The following is a 23,209-nucleotide window of genomic DNA, read 5'->3' on the forward strand; positions in this document are numbered from 1 at the left end:
CATAACAAACATCAGCTTTCGATTAAATTAAAAATTATTAAAATCGGTACATCCAGTAAAAAGTTATTGTGGATTTTTAAGAGTTTCCCTCGATTTGTCTGGAATCCCATCATCAGATCCTGGTTTTCTTATCATGGTACTAAACTAGGAATATCTTCTTTCCAACAAAAAAAAGAATTATCAAAATCGGTACACCCAGTAAAAAGTTATTGCGGATTTTCAAGATTTTCCCTCGATTTCTCTAGGATCCCATCATCAGATCCTGTTTTCCTTATCATGGTACTAAACTTGGGATATCTCCTTTCCAACAAAAAAAGAATTATCAAAATCGGTACATCCAGTAGAAAGTTATGCGGTATAATACAACGTAAGTCGACGAAAAAAGCGTCAAGTAAAAACGCAACGCATTAGATCTCAAATAAATTTAAATTGGACCAATTGACACACACCACCATTCGATTAAAAAATTTTATTTAAAATAAAACAATATCTCAAAAAGTATAATTTATTTGTCAACAACGGCGTAATATAAGTCAGATCCAGTATCGTTAAAATTATCGTAAGTTTTGTAATTTTTTTCATTTAAATTTACGTAATTTGAATTAAACTCTTCTTTCAGATTCTCATAAGGTATCGATTCCTTTTGATTAGTACGTTTTCTATCTGTAACATTTTCGTAAATATTTCTTTTACCTGTGTTGCAATACTCATTGGTAGTTAATTTTTTTCGATTTTTCTTAGGTATTGGTGCCGTATAGAGGGCTACGTAGGGATCGCTATAGTTTGAACTGACGGGTGCTGTGTCAGTGTAATATACATCGGCCGGATTCGAATACGTCTCATCCGTAATTATAACATTAGACTTTTTATTAGATGTGTTACAGCGTACTATTGTGTTTTGCTGAAAATTTAATGGTATAAAATTATTTTTGAAATGAAAAAAAAAACCGGCCAAAGGCGAGTTGGACTCGCGCACCGAGGGTTCCGTACAAAAATTATTAAAGATATTTTTATTATATGATTTAACTAGAAAATTATACTTTTCGCAATTTTTCCTTTATCTGTGCTATAAGACGTTGCTTCGTACCAAATTTTAAGATTCTGAGTTCATAGAAAGTACCCTGTAGGTTTTGATTCCCTTGCGAGTGTCAAAATTTGCAGCATAAGCGGCTGTTTCTTTTGATTGCCTTGACTTAGGAGTTTGTGGCGACATCTATCGCGCGAAATACGAACGACTACAAACAACGTAATTAGAGAAAACTAAAGTATGCTACATCGCGCTATCAGAGTTTTCAAAGTGATTAAGTATATATACAAGATCCCGACAACAACCGTCGGGCCGGTAGCCCACCAGACACAATAACCGTCTGGTCGGAGGATCCTCTCTTTGCGATGGCGGACGAGAACTTCACAACCTATACCATCACACGCTACCAAAAGTTTAATTTTTTTCACAGCTCTAAGGGACAGTAGACCTGAGTATTTAATAATTTCAGCTTGATACCTCCACGCGTTCCTGAGAAAAAGGGTCTTGACAGAGAGGCGGACAACAAAGTGATCCTATAAGGGTTCTGTTTTTTCCTTTTTGAGATACGGAACCCTAAAAACGTCTCGCATTCAAAAGCCCCCAGTTAGACTTACTCCTGCATCGGAGATACGGAAACAGAATATACAAGCACAAATCGTGTGCGGGGATCGAACCCACAACCGCAAGCACAACAGCCATAAGCTAGTTCTGTGACCGATGCGCTAACGCAGTAAATTTTAGGTATATTATTATTTTTTCGTTTTAAAAGGACAATTTTTATGTTTTTCTATGACATACATTTACAAATCAGGTAAGCAAGGCGCTTGCGATGATTCTGGTGTTGCAGACGTCTATAGAATACGATAAACGCGTACCACCAGGTGGGCTGTACGCTTGTTTGGCACCTTTATAGTATAAAAACTGTACTGTACTATGTGGCTACGGTACTAAAGAATATAGCCACCCCCTATCTTCCCGTGGGTGTCGTAAGAGGCGACTAAGGGATAACACAGTTCCACTACCACCTTGGAACTTAAAAAGCCGACCGGTGGCGGGATAACCATCCAACTGCTGGCTTTGAAATACACAGGCCGAAGACGGGCAGCAGCGTCTTCGGTGCGACAAAGCCAGCCCTGCGGCCACCAACCCGCCTGCCCAGCGTGGTGACTATGAGCAACACACATGAGTTCACGTTATTTTCGGCGTAAACTTGTGGAGGCCTATGTCCAGTAGTAGACTGTATAGGCTGTAATGATGATGATGATGACGATAGTATAAAAAGTAGTAAGTAATACTGAAAAACCTTACCTGCTGAGTGACAACCTTATTACTACGACAAGCCATCGCCATTAGTATCAAAAAGGTTATGAGAATAATTACAGCTAGTATAGCAATTACAATGTACATTGTATTACTTTTTTGTTCTAATTTTTCCGTTTTACCTATTTTATCAGTTATATTATCTGAAAAAAAAATTTCAATCAACTCAATAAATGATTTTATATTATAACTGGCTGACCCGGAGAACTTCGTATCGCCTAACAGTCGATTCTTTAATTTTATTAATTTTTTTTTTTAGAATTTTTCTCTACGTAAGAACCATCCTCGTACTTCAAGGAATATTTTAAAAAAAGAATTAGCGAAATCGGTCCAACCGTTCTCGAGTTTTGCGCTTAGCAACACATTCAGCGACTCATTTTTATATTATAGATATTTATTTCGTTATTAATACACAGTTAACGAACGTCAAATATTATCTGCATTTTCATTAAAAACTAACAAGAACAAAATGTCAAGATGGCAAAAACAAGAGTCAGTTCAATAATTCCTACACATTAACATTAGGTACATAAGTATTGTATATGCTTATACCAGAAACAAAAGGCTTTTTTATTTTATTTTATATGTACCAGCAACCTTAACTACAGTAATTGTTAGAATGAGCATACATACATAATTCTCTCTATTTCTGCCACTCTAAATTGTACCTGTTGCGCTGGCGGTTGCGGGTTCGATCCCCGCACATGACAAACATTTGTATTGACCATACAGGTGTTTGCCGTAGTCTGGGTGTTCGTGCAGTTCTTATGGATCTCCCCACCGTGCCTCGGAGAGCACGTTAAGCCGTCGGTCCCGATTTATATCATGTACACCAGATAGCGATCGTTACTGCGGGGAAATATCCGCCAACCCGCATTGGAGCAGCGTGGTGGATTAAGGTCTGATCCTTCCTGATGGGAAAGAGGCCTATGCCCAGTAGTGGGATATTACAGGCTGAAGCGACTCTTACGTTGAACAAAAAGATAAAGAATGTACCTTTGACGCTTAAGTAGACCGTTTTAAATCCTTTTTCTTTATGTTCCTCTTTTGTTTTTTCTACATAGTGACATACAAGTGCCTTAATCTGACTCTGTGAATGTAATACCATTTCAATGTTGGCACTCTGTGAATTTGTAGAACAATTTGTAGATTTTCCATCTTTAGTGTTTTTTTCTGTAAAAATCATAATTAAAAATAAAAAAATAACGTCGCTACTTTCTGAATCTGAAATTAATTATCGCTCGGAAGAATTGCGTTATGCGTTAGTTAAGTTAATAACATTAAATTTAACAATTAAAATACAAATTAATTTAAACAATTCAATAAAATCGATTAAAAATAATAATAATTCTGTCTAATTAATGAAATAATCAAATTTAAACATTTATAAAACAAACATTCAATAACAGTCAAAAAATAACACATTTATTTTAATTACACTTAAAATCAATTTCAATATAAAAAAAAAAATTCAATATGTCAGATTGAATAAATATAACTTTATACTGTAATTTAATTTTACAGACTGAAAAAGATCACCCAAACAATTAAGTAGGTACACAATTTATAACAAACTCTAGTGAACCCTGCTGAAAGTTCCAGACAGATCCAAATATAAAACGATGATTGATGAGAAGTTTTAAACTATTGTGTATTTCAAACAGGGATTCCAAATACCTACTTTACTCAAATTTTAGATACGTTAAAATACAATTTTTATCTGGGAATTTTTCAATATGTATGTCCTTATCAATAAGGCATAGCAACGTTAACCGGGTCAGAGAGTGTCAGTATATTTATATAACTAAGCATTTAAGTTACCGTCGTTGGTGCTAACGGCAGCAGTTGTTTTTGGATCTGAAAGAAAAACAAAAGTATATAATAATTTTATTAAATTTATATAATACTTTTCTGGGATCTTTAAGTCGCGAGTGAATAGGTTACTTCTAGGTAAGCGTGCTCCATCTCAGACCGCATTTTCACTTATCATCAGGTGAAATAGTGGTCAAACGCAAGCCTATCATGGTACAAAAATAAAAATAAAACTAGCTTTTACCCACAGCTTCGCTTGCGTTAATTTTTAAGCTATTGCATAGCTTCTATCACGGGCCTTGAGCGCGGGGACTGAATCTAGAAATTCCGTAACGAAAAAACCTCACGTTCCCCACTCCGACGGGCACGGAGGTGTGGCTTGAAGGCCGTGCATCGTCTAACATCGTTTAAGTTCGGCAGTCTTCGACACGGCGTTGTGTGCGTGCGATTAGACATATTGTATGACTCTACGAAACTCGCACGAATCGAGACGAGTATTTTCTAGGTATTTAGAGGATATTAAGTCGCAAACTTATGTTTCTTATTTCAGTTATCATAAACCTATTGTAATGATTTTGTAATAATTTCAAATATTTTATACGCTTTTGATAAAATATCTTTACAATAAGTAGTGATTTTGACTATTTTTGGTGCTATGGATCTGTGTTTACATTTTAATGAATTGTTTGTAAAATCAAATTTATTTTGTATTATACATTTTATTTTATATTTTCATACTTATTGTAAGCAAATAATTATTTGAGAAGATTGCCTTTTTATTTCTTAAATACGGATTGTCAAAAGCATTTGTTTCCGGTCGTTGGTTATAAATAGTTGTTGGCTTATTAAAAAGGGCAGTCTTCTGATATCAACGGTACAGAATAGAAGTCGAAAAAGAAGTTGTAATAGTAAAGTTGAAGTAAGTTGTGTGGTGACTATGGGCAAAACACATGAGTTCACGTTATTTTTGGCGTAAACTTGTGGAGACCTGTGTCCAGCAGTGGACTGTATAGGCTGTAATGATGAAGTTGTGTGAAGTGGAGGATATCAAGTGTGAATAAAGTTATTTGTAACAACTGGAGTTTGTTATTTCACAACAAGTCAGAAGTGCGATCAGGACCCAAGTTAAGGAACGAAAAAGAAAAAAATAATTTTTTATGACCATAAGGCTTTAGGATTTTTTTGGTTCTTCATAATGGATTTTATATATGATGTTGAATTGGATGCTTTCTATAAAGTTACATTGGATAAATAATTTTATCAGTTTTTATTATAGATTACCCACATATATTTAACATTTTATTGGGTTATGAATTTTACTAAGTATTAAAGATTATTAAAATGAAGAGATAATTAGAATTATTATGTATGCTCCAGCAATAATTTTACGTGTATTTATTTAAAAGCCAAGCGTGCTTATCGATAGAGGTCATGTGTACCTAGCGAGCCATGTGAGCTCTAGTTATTTAGAAGCCAAGTGTGCTTATCGATAGAGGTCATGTGTACCTAGCGAGCCGAGTGAACTCTAGTTATTTAGGAAGCCAAGTGTGCTTATCGATAGAGGTCATGTGTACCTAGCGAGCCAAGTGAACTCTAGTTATTTAGGAAGCCAAGTGTGCTTATCGATAGAGGTCATGTGTACCTAGCGAGCCATGTGAGCTCTACTTATTTAGAAGCCAAGTGTGCTTATCGATAGAGGTCATGTGTACCTAGCGAGCCAAGTGAACTCTAGTTATTTAGGAAGCCAAGTGTGCTTATCGATAGAGGTCATGTGTACCTAGCGAGCCATGTGAGCTCTAGTTATTTAGAAGCCAAGTGTGCTTATCGATAGAGGTCATGTGTACCTAGCGAGCCATGTGAGCTCTACTTATTTAGAAGCCAAGTGTGCTTATCGATAGAGGTCATGTGTACCTAGCGAGCCATGTGAGCTCTACTTATTTAGAAGCCAAGTGTGCTTATCGATAGAGGTCATGTGTACCTAGCGAGCCGAGTGAACTCTAGTTATTTAGGAAGCCAAGTGTGCTTATCGATAGAGGTCATGTGTATCTAGCGAGCCATGTGAGCTCTAGTTATTTAGAAGCCAAGTGTGCTTATCGATAGAGGTCATGTGTACCTAGCGAGCCATGTGAGCTCTACTTATTTAGAAGCCAAGTGTGCTTATCGATAGAGGTCATGTGTACCTAGCGAGCCATGTGAGCTCTAGTTATTTAGAAGCCAAGTGTGCTTATCAATATATCAATAACAAGCTAAATCTATCAAATTAAATGAAATCTTAGGAGGATTTATGTGTGTAGAAAAATATTTTACGCACATCTTTTATTTAGTTTTTATTTTAATGATACGAATCTAATATTGATTCTTTTTTGGCAATGAACTCCGACAAAGCAATGACTCCTAAGGAGGAGCGCCAAGGTCAAGGAGAAATTAAAGGAAGCGAAATTCCGCGACTAAGACCGATAAGGTGCGGTCTGGGACTAAATCAAAGAGGAGACGCGGGCTGGCGCCCAGCCTGTCCGCGTTCAGCAGTGAATATTCGAGTGACGACAGGTCAGATGAAAAAGAACTTGCAACTGGTCCACAAAAGAGGTACTGCAACTATTTGATACCCTACAAAAAAAAAATACGTCACATAAGGTAATATAATCGTTATAATATAATTGTCATGTTGGTATTCGGTCCGGCTAGTAAATCTCAAATTATTTATAGTGGTATTAAGAAAGTAAATGAATATGCTGCCATTTACGAATGAAATGAGAAGCAGACCATACATTTTACTTTACAAAAACTTTCTGGTTAGGCAAAGAGGTGGTTTGATCCTCTTCCAAGCGTTAAGAGGGCGTTTCCTAACGATTAAAATTATGGTCAGCTTCTTGAAGAAATGTTAGCCTGAATCCCGATTTGAAGTAATAATTGCTTTTATTTAAGAACAATTTTCAATCGATTTAGTGAAATATTTTAGTTTAAAAATATTAATTATTCGTTTATTAGTTACTAGCGACTCGCCCCGGCTTCGCACGGGTGCAATGCTGATACTAAATATACTAGAGAATGTCTTTATTTATAGTATGAAGCTAGCTTATATAGCATGGTTATTAACATAATAACAACATTCAAATATACGTAGTTAGATTACGCGTTGTTGCAGAATGCGTTGAAGAAATAAAGGTTCACTGCTCGTTCCTCGTAGGTGATAGCGTGATAATTTGTAGCCTATATGTTGACCCGACTTCTTAATAATATCCGTGCCAAATTTGAAGTAAATCCATGCAGTACTTTTTAAGTTTGTCCCGGACATACATATAGACAAACGGACGAAAGATCTAAGAGCTGTATTTTTGGTTTCGGTATCGATTTTAGATCACACCAAACCACCACGTATTCAAAAAAAAAAAATTCAATGTACAGTTTGACTTTCCTGCCATTTTACTATATGTATAGATTTTGTTAGTTTAGAAGTAGTTTTCGCGTGAAAGCGAAACAAAGTAACAGCTAGTTTTTTTTTTTTTTTAAACAAATAAGTAGGTAGGATTTTCTAAGTATATTTATTAGTAAACTTAAGTTACACTTTATTAACAGTGCGTTTGAAAGTTAAATTTTACTAGCTCATGAATAGTTACATTTTAAGGCAGCCTTCAAAGGATAAATGAATGAACAGAGTTATTGTTCTTTACTCCTTATTTGAAATTAAATTCATAGATTTCGACTTAATTCCTTGCAAAAAAATCAATATTGGAATCATAGATACTATTTTGTTTCCTTAGTTTTGGTCGTTTGTTAAGCACAGGGAACTTCACTTTTTATACTCATAATTTGATGGTACATTTATAGGCGTGAACTGTCAAGCGGGTTAGACAAGGTATAATCAAACCTAAAAATTTCCAGACAAATGTCACATAGTTGGGTTATGCGTTGATTATAGGGCCCTTTATAATGAGACTAGAAAATATTGTTTCAATTTACCCTCTTTCGAGTTAGAAACGTTAGCAGTCGTGTGCGCGTTAAAGAAATTTAGAGTTTATTTATGAGGATTAGAATCTTGGTAGTGACAGATTGTAAAGCTCTCTGGACTAAACTAACCAAGCGCGATCTCATTCCCCGGATTGCGAGATTGTAATTATATCAGCAAATTTAATTCCAGTATAGAATTGAGCCACAATACTAATCTATAATACTATCACCTAAAGTGACTGAAAACTCGATAACTGTGTATAGTATTAAAACTAGTGATTAGCACTTAACCTTACAAATAACTAACCCAAATATTTCCAAAATTTCCCAAAACAACTGATACTATTCAATATGTTTACTGGTTTCAATAGTTTGTTAAAAATATGATTTAACGTGTATTAAATGTGCATATAATAAAGACGACACATAACGATGTAAAACGACCAATTGGCCGCTTAAGATACAAAACTACTACTGTATTTATGAAATATTTTATGACTTTGTGTTACCATTACGAATAGTGTCGGATCGAGGTAGCTCATTCACTTTAACCGGTTTCATATAACGAATGCAGTTGCGATGCATAATCACTAATCAGATAATTCTAGGTTCAATATATGTATGTGTAAAAAAACGAAAATCAATTTGAGATCAAATAATGACCGAATGTAATGATTAAAACTTCAAAAATAATTATTTAATAATAATCCGTTATTAATACTTTAATTCTTTATACATTTTAATACACATTTATTTGTACGTGCGTCAGGAGACCGCACGTAGTAGGACGGCCGAATGTAATGATTTTGTAATAATTTCAAATATTTTATACGCTTTTGATAAAATATCTTTACAATAAGTAGTGATTTTGACTATTTTTGGTGCTATGGATCTGTGTTTACATTTTAATGAATTGTTTGTAAAATCAAATTTATTTTGTATTATACATTTTATTTTATATTTTCATACTTATTGTAAGCAAATAATTATTTGAGAAGATTGCCTTTTTATTTCTTAAATACGGATTGTCAAAAGCATTTGTTTCCGGTCGTTGGTTATAAATAGTTGTTGGCTTATTAAAAAGGGCAGTCTTCTGATATCAACGGTACAGAATAGAAGTCGAAAAAGAAGTTGTAATAGTAAAGTTGAAGTAAGTTGTGTGAAGTGGAGGATATCAAGTGTGAATAAAGTTATTTGTAACAACTGGAGTTTGTTATTTCACAACACTATAGTTTCAATGATAAATATTCCTGAATAACGAACAGCTACTGTAAGATAATAAAACCCACACGTATTGTAAAATAATAAAAATATTTTAAACAATATTAACTTTTTATTTATTTAATAAAAGAAAAAATTGTTTTCTTATCGGTCACCACGCTCAAAAAGTGTAACTTGAATTAATATCAAAGAAAAAGAAATACTGCATAAATAAAATAAATAAATAATCATAATTGCATAAGTTGATACAAAATGCTATGCAATAGCTTTACCGCGGCAGTCCCCGAGTGCCACACGTCTTTTTTTTTTAATAAAATGTATCCTATGTTACTTCTAATACCTCCTAGAACATGTTTACAAAGTTTCATGATTATCGGTTAAGTAGTTTTTGCGTGAAAACCTAACAAAAAACTTACACACATTTATAATATTATATAAATAAAAATATATACGGATAATGAACTTCATGAGGTATGTGTTTAGATAAAAAATTAATACATTAGTTTTACGACAATTAACGGGAAATTCAGGCTTATATTTATACTATTATTGTAAATCTGATGCCGTGTGGTGTCGGGCGAGTAGAATAGCACCAACCCCTTTCTTCCCGTGGGGGTCGTAAAAGGCGACCGAAGGATAAACCTGGCCCAAAATCATCAGGGTCCTGGAGAAGGAAAACTTAATTTGAAACACGGAATGGGGTCTCCGTCAAGCATTCATAGCACCGCTCAAGCAAGCAGGACAACGTCTGCCGGGTCCGCTAGTAAACTATAATTTTCAAATTTACATGTAGTGAATAGAAGTAATCCATAAATAAAAAGAAATAGGATATTGAAATACAAAAGTAACTAATAAACTTTTATCTCTTGGATACCGCCATCGGTCAGGTATTGTAGCTTTAACAGAAACTGGCGAAACAGTGCCAAAGTATAGATACTTAAAATATAGCTTAAAAACTGAGTAATGATTTGTTACCTACCTGTCTCCCAGTACACATTAAATTTAGGTAATTTCGGATCGATGTTGTCCAAGATACAACACCAATTGATATTTTCTCCTTCATCATATTCGTAATTTATGGTATCATTTGTTTTATTTATAATTTTATTCTCATTAAGACCCTCTATTCTAAATACTGAAAAAACAATAATTATTAAGTAATAAAACGAAACGAAAGTTATGTTTAACAACCAAGTTATACCGAGACCGGTGTCGGTCGACAGTATCAATTCTGAAGTTCTTTGGGATTATGGCCGAATCAGCTTTCAGAGGAAGCTGATAGGAGGATTCGATTGGGCTGGGCGGCGTTTGGTAGACTTCGTCGAGTCTTCTCTTCGAAGATTCCGCAATATTTGAAGACAAAAGTCTTCGAGCAATGCGTCCTGCCTGTGTTAACATACGGTGCCGAGACGTAGACACTGTCGAGAGGACTAGTCCACAAGTTTAAAGTCGCTCAAGGTGCAATGAAATATCGTGCACGATATTACTGGCAGTGGTCCCGGTTGTTACCATATAAGCCTAGCAATAGTATATAAGATAGCAATTGTAATTCAACGTAGGGAATACATCCGCCAACCTACAGAGGAGCAGGGTGGTGGATTAAGCTTCGATCCTTCTCCTACGTAGAGAAAGAGGCCGTCGTAAGCGTCATAAATAATTAGTTTTAGGCTAAGTTATTTTCCAACGAACTATTGAACTTCTGTGTGGAACGAAAGTGGTCGTGTGTGGACATGGAAATACTTCCTCTAGACAGTTATACATTTGTGAGTGATGCGCACGGCTGTCGGCGCTGGCTCGATCACTGCGTGACGACCGACGCGGCCAGTCGCTCGATTTGTAATGTTGCGATACTATATGATGTTTACTGGTCTGATCACTTGCCTTTAATTGTTGAGTGTAATTTTCAACTTATAACGCCTAAGTTGACATCCCCTAACACCAGGGTTAATAAAGTTATTTGGGGGGAAAGAAGCTCAGAACAGACCAGTAAATACTCGAAGTTGTGTCAAAATGAGCTTAGTAAGATAGTGTTTCCTGCGCATTTTTGCGAATGCACCGATGGTTTCTGTAGCGACATTAAACATAGATACGATTTAAAACTAATGTATGATAACATAGTGCAAATACTTAGAGAGGCGGCTGTGAACTCCTATGTGGGCCCTACTTTTCGAAAACATAGATCTGTACCGGGATGGAATATGCATGTCAGTGACGCTCACAGGACGGCACGATTATTCTATCAAAATTGGCTTCTTATGGGTAAGCCAAAGGGGGGATCGGTTTATGAGGAGATGAAGGAAAGCAGACGGGTTTTTAAGTCAAAATTAAAATTGTGTCAGGAAAATGAAAATCAAATAAAGTTAGATATCATAGCGCAACATCACGCAAGTAAAAATTTTAGTAAATTTTGGAAGAAAACAAACAAATTGAATCCAAAGTCAAATAGCCGCCCTGCGAGCGTTGCTGGCTTTCACGAACCCCGTGATATAGCAAACTTTTTTAGACAACATTTCAAGGTTGATCTATCGAGCAGCTCCGGTACTCGGATGCTCAATACTGTGCAACCGAAGTCAATAAGCGTTAGATTTTCCGCTAACGATGTAAAGAGGGTCATAAGTCAGATGGTACGAGGTAAGTCACCCGGTCACGATGGGCTCAGTATTGAGCATCTGAAGTATGCAGAGCCTGACTTGTCTAGAGTTCTCGCTATGTTTTTTAACTTATGTATAAGTCACAGTTATCTGCCAGAGGGTCTTATGTACACCATAGTAGTACCTATATTGAAAAATAAAACAGGGGATGTATCCGATGTGTCCAACTATAGACCAATCTCACTCGCTACGGTCATAGCTAAGGTACTGGACAGTCTGCTTGATAAGCAGTTAGAGGGGCATATTAAGCTTCAAGACTCCCAATTTGGTTTTAGACCGGGTCTTTCTACAGAGAGTGCCATCCTATGCCTCAAGCAGACTGTACAGTACTATACAGCTAGAAAAACTCCAGTTTATGCCTGTTTTCTGGATTTATCAAAAGCTTTTGATACAATACGGTATGATGTGCTCTGGACAAAATTAAGGGAGGAGACTGATGTACCCTGCGACGTTGCATCTGTGCTAGAATACTGGTACTACAACCAACGGAATGTTGTAAAGTGGGCGGGCACGCACTCAGAAATGTACGGGTTGGAATGTGGGGTTAGACAGGGGGGCTTGACCTCTTCTCGTTTGTTTAACCTTTATATGAACGGGCTGCTTGCCGAGCTTAGAAATAGCAACATTGGCTGTCATATCGGGGGCGTCTGCGTAAATAACATCAGTTACGCTGACGATATGGTACTGTTAAGCCCGTCTATAGGTGCACTGCGCAAATTAATGCGGATTTGTGAAAGGTACGCTGAGGCCCAGGGACTCAGATATAACTCGAAGAAGAGTGAACTCCTAGTGTTTAAGGCCGGCAAGAAAGTCTATGCGAATGTGCCACCTTTATATCTTGGAGGTGTTGCTTTAAATAGAGTAGAACGTTTTAAGTATCTGGGTCACTGGGTTTCGGACAACCTCAGTGATGACGAGGATGTGGAGCGAGAGCGCAGGGCACTGGCCGTGCGCTGCAACATGCTGGCCCGAAGGTTTGCAAGGTGTAGTGATAGTGTAAAAGTAACTCTGTTTAAGGCATATTGCCAATCCTTCTACACCTGCAGCCTTTGGGTCAGGTATACGCAGCGTGCGTACAACGCCCTGAGAGTCCAGTACAACAATGCATTCAGAGTGCTGCTCGAGTTGCCGCGTTACTGCAGTGCCTCCGAAATGTTTACTACGAGGCGCGTTGATAGCTTTAAGGCTATTATTCGTAAGAGGTGTGCATCCATGCTCCGGAGGCTACGAACCAGCTCGAACGGCATTCTGAGTGCACTGGCGGACCGCTGGGACTCAGCAATACTGCGCCACTGGATACGGCTACATTCTGACTGACGAGGGTCGTGTCCAGATAGCTATTACTTTTACTTTTACTTTTGCTTGTTATTGATTTGTATTGATTTTATTTGTCGTTTGATATCTTTATTTACTTTTATTCATATTTATATTGATTTACTAACATTAGATATAAGTTGTTTTTGTAATACTAACATTAAGATATGGACTACTTATGTCTGAAACAAAATAAATAAATAAATAAATAAATAAATAAATAAGTGTCCTTATAAATATGGCGTAGCAACGTTAACCGGGTCAGAGAGTGTCAGTATATTTATATAACTAAGCATTTAAGTTACCGTCGTTGGTGCTACTGGCTGCAGTTGTTTTTGGATCTGAAAGAAAAACAAAAATATAATATTAGATTTATACAAGCTACTTCGTGGCGTATGTGCTTAGATAAAAAATTTACACATTTTTTATTTATTTAACTAGCGACCCGCTCCGGCTTCGCACGGGTATAAAATATAATTATAGCCTATGTTATATTATATTATTCACTGAAATAATTATGTTTGCAGACAAACGAAAAAAAAACCAACTTCAATTACATCGACTAGTAATACAACGTATATCGACGAAAAAATAGTCAAGTAACTACGCGTTATCAAAGATTACTCAAAAATTAGTTATCAGATCTCGATAAAATTTAAATGTAACCACATGATGAACATCAGCTTTTCATTAAATTAAAAATTATCAAAATCGGTACACCCAGTAAAAAGTTATGCGGATTTTCGAGAGTTTTCCTTGATTTCTCTGGGATCTCATCATCAAAACCTAGTTTCCTTATCATGGTACAAAACTAGGGATATCTTCTTTTCAACAAAAAAAATTATCAAAATCGGTACATCCAGTAAAAAGTTATGTGGTATACCACCGTAGGTCGACGAAAAAAGCGTCAAGTAAAAACGCATTATTAGATATAACTCGAAAAGTAAAAACAGTCAGTACAGTCGAATTGAGAACCTCCTCCTTTTTTGGAAGTTGGTTAAAAATGATTAAAATCGATGCAGTAGTTTTGATTTATTCATTACTGCCACGCGTTAATTTTGTACTGTGTGGCTACGGTACTAAAGAATATAGCCACCCCCTCTCTTCCCGTGGGTATCGTAAGAGGTGACTAAGCGATAACACAGTTCCGCTACCACCTTGGAACTTAAAAAGCCGACCGGTGCTGTATTGGTTAAAATCGCTTTGAAAATTAGCCATTATTTGTCGTAAAAAGTAAATTACAAAAAAAAAATGTTATTGTGGGATATCCATAAGAGATAGAGACATATTTTTTTTTTTTTTTTTTATTTGTTCAAAATACAAAAAAAATACATACTTAAGACTTATACATAAGCCTGCCACGAAAACTCACAAGAGCTTATCCGGACAAGCCGCCGCGTCGCATATCATATTATCATATGATATCTTTATCGTACCGTACCATGTTATAGTCATTTAATTTAAACTAAGGTAATTACCAAAATTTTGTAACTATTAAACGCTTAAAGATTTTAGTAAATGTTCTTTTAGTGATCTCCTATATTTTCGTTTGTCCAGGTATAACTCTTGTAGGTCTTCGGGAAGTTCATTAACGAATGCAGGTATAATAGTGTTTAACATTCTAGCTCCGTAAAAATTCCTAGCATTCGGCACAACAAATTTTTTTGAGTTTTGGATATGTCTTAGGGTATTGGGTCTACATTTTTCGATTAATAAAGAAGGATCATTGACTTCATTTAGAATATTGAATTTCACCAAAGTAAATACATCCATGACATTACAATATTTAAAAATATCACTTTCATTCAAGATACGTTTATTTTCAAATTTTGGGATAATGGTTTTTAATAAACGTATCTGTAAAGCATAAATATTATTTAAATGTGTTTTATAGGTCCCATAGCGATACATAGCATTACATATATACCATAGCGAAGTTTTCTGTAGACCTTTTCAATGTGTACAATACTTAGTACATTATTTTGATAAATCTCGTGGGGTTCAGGCTGCGTTTGCAATGTAAGCGGAAAAAATGTAATTATTTACGACATCACATTACAAACCTCAAAAATAACAGTATTTCTCCACTATTTTATGGATTTTATTATACATATAAACCTTCCTCTTCAATAACTCTATCTATTAAAAAAACCGCATCAAAAGCTATTGCGTAATTTTAAAGATTTAAGCCTACATAGGGACATAGGGACAGAGAAAGCGACTATGTTTTATACTATGTAGTGATTTAAATTCTTTATTGTACAATAAACACTCTAGTACAAGTGTGTACAAAAGGCGGGCTTAATGCTAATGCATTTTCTACCAGCCAACCTTAGTATGTGCGAGAAAGTATACATAGTGCGTAGGTCATATCGTAACATAATACTAATAATATAATAAAATAATACAATACAATACTGCAAAATATAACATAGTGTAATATAATATAATGTAATCAAATATAAAAAGTTTTTTTTAATATCATATCAAAAACCGACCGTTCCAGCGGAGATCGAACCTGCATCTCCGACTGACCGTAGCGGTGTTCAAGCCAAATAAGCTATGGAACGATGTACTCGCTAGATCGAAATTTTTATTATAATGATTTTATATTCGGTCTAAGCGACCGTGGCACTGTCTATAAGCCAAATAAGCTATGGAACGATGTACTCGCTAGATCGAAATTTTTTATATGATGATTTTATATTCGGTCTAAGCGACCGTGGCACTGTCTATAAGCCAAATAAGCTATGGAACGATGTACTCGCTAGATCGAAATTTTTTATATAATGATTTTATATTCGGTCTAAGCGACCGTGGCACTATCTATAGTGAGTTCTTTACAGGAATCTGTAACTATTCAAAGTTTTCATATTACAATGAAAATCTTTGATAGGAGACCACCATGCTATTTTTAATTTGTACGATTTTATTTTTGTGTTACCCACACATTAGGAAATGCTAAACATTTTTTAATATCGTATACACGATACGCATACAAATACAACATTTTTTAAAAATTTTGTCTGTCTGTCTGTTTGTTTCAGCAGATTTTCACGGGACTTTCACAGGCAGATAGCTGATCTAATAAGGTGTAACTTAGGCTACTTTAAATTTGGATTTTTTTTTATATTTTATACCTCTGCAAACTGAACAATAACTATTTTTTTAAATTTCGCGCGGACGAAGTCGCAGGCACGGCTAGTTGTTTTATAAATCTATAAATCATCAGCAAACAAAGAAATTTGCAATATTTTATTTTACTCGTAATATTGTTAATAAACACCAGAAATAATGGTGATCCCAAATGTGATCCCTGTGGCACACTAGAATATGACAAATATGTACCAAATTAAAATCATAGCTTTACGACTATCAACGGAAAATTCAGACCAATATCTATACTAATATTATAAAGTCGAAAAGTTTGTTTGTTTGTTTCATTGTTAAAACGCGCTAATATAACCACTGGTGCAAATTGAAAAATTATTTTCGTGCTTGATAACCCATTTACGAGGATGGCTATTTCAGAAGGTATTTTATTTTGAGAGGATTTTTGCCTCAAATTAACGCGTATGAAACCCCGGGGCACAGCTAGTGCTAAATAAAGTTGCTACGTCTGCTTTTGCATCTAACATAATTTTTAAATAGTTTCGATTTAAAATAATCGCTCTTTTAGCGATAAGACCGCCTTTGTACATCTTCCTCTAATTGTACTACTTTTGTTTGTATCTTTTAATGGTGTGCAATAAAGAATATTATTATTATTATTATTCGAACAGGTTTTTGTCGAAAAATTATTAATAGAACAATCAGCCGCAGTAAAAGTTAATTGTGACTATAATTGGATATTACATCACTTATGTGTCAGTCGTTTGACAATTTTCCTATGTGAAATCCATTATTTTCGTCCATTAATAACTTGGGCACCTCTTCTTTAAAAAAAACTCTATTTTTCAACGATCGCGTAAGTGAGGTTATAATTTACAATGAAAAGACGGTTTATGCAGAACTATAACCTACCCTCTTAATTAGTTTACGTTGTAAATTAATTAATGTTGTCTGGATGCGATTTCATTAGGTGTATTATTTTGCATATGTACTGGATGATGATATATGATTATGATGATATGATATGGATTGTCATTAAACATATGAGGGTTTTAACTGAAGTAGAGTACAGCAAGAAATAACCAACTTAAAATCTGGAACAATCCGACTGGGAAAGAACGTCAATCTTATTGAAGATCACAGCTAAATAAAACTGTTTTCTTGCAGTGTTGTGTTCCTGTGGTGAATAAGGTGACCAGAGCTCCTGGGGTGAATTGGGGGTAAGGTCGGCAACACGCTTGCGATGGTTCTGATGTTGCAGACGTCTGTAAGCTACTTTAATCGCTTACCATCAGATGAGCCGTACGCTTGTTTGCCGGACAAGTTATATATAATTAAAAAATACTATAATATAATTAAACGAAAATATTTATTTTGCAATAAGGTGAAACATTCCCACGACTCGAATCGTTAGCCGGAGCTTGTTACAAAGCTTTTTCACCTGGGCATCGCGCCGTGTGAAAACGACCCAACACGAAGAATGCCACACAACCCGATGCCCCGACTGAACGACCCTTCTTTAATTTTAAACACTCTTGTTTCTCATATTGAATAATTGTCACGTCTTATTCATTATAATTTAGTAATAATAAATTTAATTTTCAATTAAACTTTCCCTTTTTTTTTGCAACCTTCGGCTGTCGCTTTTATAATTTGAACATAAACACGATGTACTGATTATTATGAGATAATATAGGTTCCATTGTACTTTATCAATAAATATACATCTATATATAATAATATTTAGTAATTAACCGTTTCTTTATTTTATTTATAAATATATAATCACTTTCTTATTTTATACTTGACGCATAGAGAAAATAATTTTTGTCGAGACAGCTACTGCATTATTTATTTAAACTCAACATTATTTAATAAAGACAAAATCTCGAATTTTATTAATGAACAAAACATCGTGGCAAACAAACGTGCGGCTATACATGATGGTAAGAGGATAACTTAGCTTATGGACTCCAGCAACATCAGTATTGCCATCGTGTTGCCGACTCTTCCCTGACTCACCCCGGGAGCTGTAGCCATATTCACCACAGGAACTTAACACTATTAGAAAGAGTTCAGTAAACAAAGATGAAGATCTAGTACTTACACGAGTAACACAAAATTAAGAAAAATAATAAATTATATTCAACCATTTTTCGTAATAAATTTCACTCTTTTATACATTAATTTAGACTTTAGGATTATATGTATTGTTACAGTGACAGAACGGAATATAATGTACAGTTTTCTGTGAGGCGCAGTATCCAACAACGAAAACTAATAAAATTTACCAAGTAAATATCACCTCTGTTATTTGGTTTTAATACAAATTAAAGGCCTAAATTGCTTGAATATATTGTCAAATGTACGCAATTTACTTATATGGGTGTTAGAGGATATGTTCATCTATTATCCTCAATTCAACTCATTCTATTTTTATCACTTGCGAATTTGTAATATTATTTGATTACACATAAAGTTCTACTGAATTCAAAAATAATTTTTTAAGAGTTTACTGTGAAATTCTTCGTCCACTAGATAATATTTTTTTTTTATTACAGCTAGCTTAACAAATGAGCCGTAGCTCACCTGGTGGTAAGCAATTACCGTAGCCTATAGACGCCTGCAATACCAGAAGCATCGCCAGAACTTTACCGATCCTACCCCTAATCCCACCAGGAGCTGTGGTCACCTAACTCACTACAGGCACACAACACTTCTTGAAAACACTATTATTTAGCTGTGATATTCTATAAGGTCGTGGTGTTTACACAGTCGGCTTGCTCCAAATTTTGAGTCGAATATTTCCTTCTGGGTCCTCAGTTTACCTCAGTTGAGCATACTTGTACCAATGTAATGTGTGCAAGCGTCTATAGACAATAGTCGTTTATCATCAGGTGGAACATACGTTTGTTTACCGACGTAGTTGTGTAAATAAAATAGATTTTTCATACAAAAAATTCATAAATCACAGGCATTAAATTGCCTGTTTTGGGACCACATTGTCGCGCACATATATTTTTGGGTATGTGTGTGTGTATTATACATACTTTCTATTATTATTCACTTACTAGTCTCATATCCAACTGTGGCCGTTGGAGACTTGTCATCGGAAATAATTGGACCTCCTCTAACCTTCTTGTTAACTTCTGCATGTTTTGTATCCGAATGATCACTTTTATTGCCTATTTCTCGCTCTGTGAAATAAAAAAATATTCTGTTTTAGGAGTTTATCTCGAAACTATGTAAGGCCCGTGGTATAAAAATTTCGGAGAGTGGAGCTAGTGACGTTGTGAGTGACTATGTACAGCGCTATTAGAAAATTCTAGAGTTTTATTATTTTCATTAATTATAATTTGATCATTTATTACTAAATTTTAACTCCCATAAATTTGATGGTTATCGAACTCCAGTTGCGGATCAGACCTGATACACGAACTTTTTGGTTATCCTATGGACGCAGGCGTCTCTTAGGACTTACGCTGTCGACTAGCGCAATCTCTGGCCACCTCGCTCATCACAGGAATACAATACTATATGAGAGCATGGGCGTACCCAGAATTTTAAGAGCTGAAGCAAAAATAAATGTAAAACTCGATATGCAGTGATGAGATCGTTACGAAAAGTGTGATCGGGCGAAGCGAACGGAAGTTTAGGAAGATATAAGTTAGTGAAGATAGAGAGAGTTACGAGTACTTCAAGTTATGAAGTTAGTCCTTGTGGGTCTCAACGCCGTGCCTCGGAGAGCACGTTAAGCCGTCGGTTACGGTAGCGATTGTTACTCATAGTAGGGAATATATCTGCCAACTCTCAATGGAGCAGCGTGGTGGATTAAGCTCCAAGCCTTCTCCTACATGGAGAAATAGGCCTATTCCAGCAGTTGGATGTTAAGGGCTGCATCGTGAATTGTGCAATATTTTTTTACAACTAGGTAGGCAAACAAGTAAACCAAACCGGAAACGAATATTTGTACAAATACAAAATATCCATCTCAAACGGGAATCGAACGACCGCTCTGGTGTAGAGGCGGATTGTGGTTTCAATCCACTTTATATAGCTATTTGTTATTTTAAGTATTACTAGCGACCCGCCCCGGCTTCGCGTGGGTGCAATGCTGATACTAAATATACTACAGAATATCTTTATTTATAGTATGAAGCTAGCTTATAGCATGGTTATTATTAACATAATAACAACAACATTCAAATATGCGTAGTTAGATTACGCGTTGTTACAGAATGCGTTGAAGAAATAAAGGTTCACTGCTCGTTCCCCGTAGGTGATAGCGTATGTTGACCCGACTTCTTAATAATATTCGTGCCAAATTTAAAGTAAAGCCATGCGGTACTTTTTGAGTTTATCCCGGACATACATACAGACAAACAGACAAAAATTCTAAAAACTATATTTTTGGCTTCGTTATCGATTGTAGATCACACCCCAAATATTCTTTTAAAAAAATATTCAATGTTTAGTTCTGACTTTCCTACCATTTTATTATATGTATAGATTAACCATTAACAATTATTTTGTCATCAAATATAAATTTACTTTGTTTATAGTAAATAACTAATTGACCCCAAGAGGAATACATCTCGAGTTTGGAAGACGCGCACAACCCAAACGCCCAGACAAGACATGTACGAAACTAGACAAACATTTGTCTTCAGTGGATATCGAACCAAGCCGATGAAAATGCGTTAGTTAAGTCAGGATACTTACTTATATGTGCTACAAAAATCACAGAGTAAATGTATTTTTTAATACTTTCGTCGTTCACAGTTCCACGAGCTTTTGATTTGACAACACACGTAAATGTGTCGTTTGTCCTAAGACTCATATTCGGAGTAAAATCCATACTTGAAGAACAGGTAGGATTTGACGTGTACTGATAACAGGGGACTGGAAATTAAAGAAAAAAAAAACGACTTGAATTTAGTATATATTCTTTATTGCACTTTAAAAAAAATACAGTTATTTGTATACAAATTTAGTTAGCAACGGTGGACTTATCTCTAGGAGAGATCTCTTCCAGCCAACCTGTGGTAGTGGAACTAATGTTACGTAGCAGGCTAAGAAAGTGCAGTAATGTAGACATCATACAGATTCTTGAAAATAAAAACATAATTAAATAATATTCATAACATCATGCAATATACATATATATACTATATATTATACTTAAATAAAATTATATGATTTACATCGACATGAGCAGTCGGATTCGCTTTATTATAAACTAACTGTGCCGGTGACTTCATCCGCGTGGAATTAAAAAAAAATATTGTTCAGACCGCAGAGTTACAAGCTAAATAAATTTCTAAAATAAAAGTAGCCTAAGTTTCTCCTTATTACATCAGCTATCTGCCAGTGAAAGTCCCGTCAAAACCAGTCCAGCTGTTTCAGAGATTAGCCGGAACAGAGAGACAGACAAATTTTTTTAAAAAAATGTTATTTTGGTATATATATCGTGGTATATATATTTTTGGTATATGTATATACATTCATAAGTAAATCCGTAAGAGGCGACTAAGGGATAACACAGTTCCACTACCACCTTGGAACTTAAAAGGGCGACCGATGGCATGGCTAGATAACCATCCAATTGCTGGCTTTGAAATACACAGGCTGAAGACGGGCAGCAGCGTCTTCGGTGCGATAAAGTCAGCCCTGCGGTCACAAACTTGCCTGCCCAGCTTGGTGACTATAGGCAAAACAGATGAGCTCACGCCATTTTTGACGCGAACTTGTGGAGGCCCATGTCCAGCAGTGGACTGCGATAGGCTGAAGTGGTGATGATGATGATACATCCATATTCATTCAGTAATAACGGTTATTTTACTATTACACACTCCAATGACACTCCGATTTTATTTATTTGTATAGATAATATTCGTGCGTGTGTGCGTGCGGGTGTGTATGTGTGTGGGCGTGTGTGCGTGTTCGTGTGCGCGTGTGCGTTAGTGCATGTTTCTTGTACATACCTGTCTTCGATTTCTTTCCGCTTTCTAAAGTCATGTTAACAAAATTATTAGCAATATTAATAGTTTCACAGGTAATATTTAATGTCTTAGGTTCAAAAACATCGTAAGTAAGTCGTAGTCTTTATTAAGTCCTTTTTTACTTGTTTACCACATATTTTAACACCATTTATCTTAATCTGTGGGAAAAACAATAATAATATTTATAAGTGACTATTATACTAAAGATATACGGATACATCGTGCCTGTTTATCAGTTGCCGCTGAAATAGCCCGGTACTGCTCAGTTCGGATCCTCTCGGATAGCTATCTGACGTGTAACTGTATTTAACAGATTAAGGATCGACTACACCGCTTGTGAATAAAGTTAGTTAGAATAAAAAGTATTAAAAGGCGGTACATCAGCGGTACTCCTAATAGGAGCCTTTTCTTCTAAATTAATAAATTACAACTTTTGTTTCACATTTGCGAAAAGAAATATCTCATATTATATATATATATATATATATATATAATATGAGATATTTCTTTATTATCTTTTTTATTCTATATTATATATCTTATATTAGAATTCAATCTTAATATATAAAATTCTCGTGTCGCGGTGTTTGTAGTTAAACTCCTCCGAAACGGCTTGGCCGATTCTCATGAAATTTTGTGTGCATATTGGGTAGGTCTGAGAATCGAACAACATCTATTTTTCACCTCCCTAAATGTTAAGGGTAGTCCACCGCTATTTTTTTTTTAATTTTTAGTTAAATTATTTTATTTTTAATTTATTATGATTAGGCGTTGAAAATTACATGCAACCCTAAATTTTCACC

General features: G+C 35.3%; 1 protein-coding gene across 1 annotated transcript; it reads right to left on the reverse strand.

The window, feature by feature from the left end:
* Positions 1–491: 491 nt before the first annotated feature.
* On the reverse strand, positions 492–18,531 carry LOC123668279. The gene is made up of 7 exons (XM_045602042.1): positions 18,512–18,531; positions 13,599–13,634; positions 10,308–10,463; positions 4,169–4,204; positions 3,344–3,520; positions 2,336–2,490; positions 492–901 (listed from the first exon to the last, which is right to left on the reverse strand). The coding sequence occupies exons 5-7, from the start codon at positions 3,453–3,455 to the stop codon at positions 506–508; spliced, it is 663 nt and encodes a 220-aa protein (XP_045457998.1). The 5' UTR covers positions 3,456–3,520; positions 4,169–4,204; positions 10,308–10,463; positions 13,599–13,634; positions 18,512–18,531; the 3' UTR covers positions 492–505.
* Positions 18,532–23,209: the final 4,678 nt, after the last annotated feature.

The sequence above is a fragment of the Melitaea cinxia genome, chromosome 30 (genome assembly GCF_905220565.1).
Source record: "Melitaea cinxia chromosome 30, ilMelCinx1.1, whole genome shotgun sequence".
NCBI lineage: Eukaryota > Metazoa > Arthropoda > Insecta > Lepidoptera > Nymphalidae > Melitaea > Melitaea cinxia.

Coding starts and splice junctions, on each gene's coding strand:
- LOC123668279 (XM_045602042.1), bottom strand. CDS start 3,455: ATGGTATTACATTCACAGAGTCAGATTAAGGCACTTGTATGTCACTAT. Junction 2,491..3,343: donor GGTCTACTTAAGCGTCAAAG/GTACATTCTTTA, acceptor TTTTTTTTTCAG/ATAATATAACTGATAAAATA. Junction 902..2,335: donor ATAAGGTTGTCACTCAGCAG/GTAAGGTTTTTC, acceptor TTAAATTTTCAG/CAAAACACAATAGTACGCTG.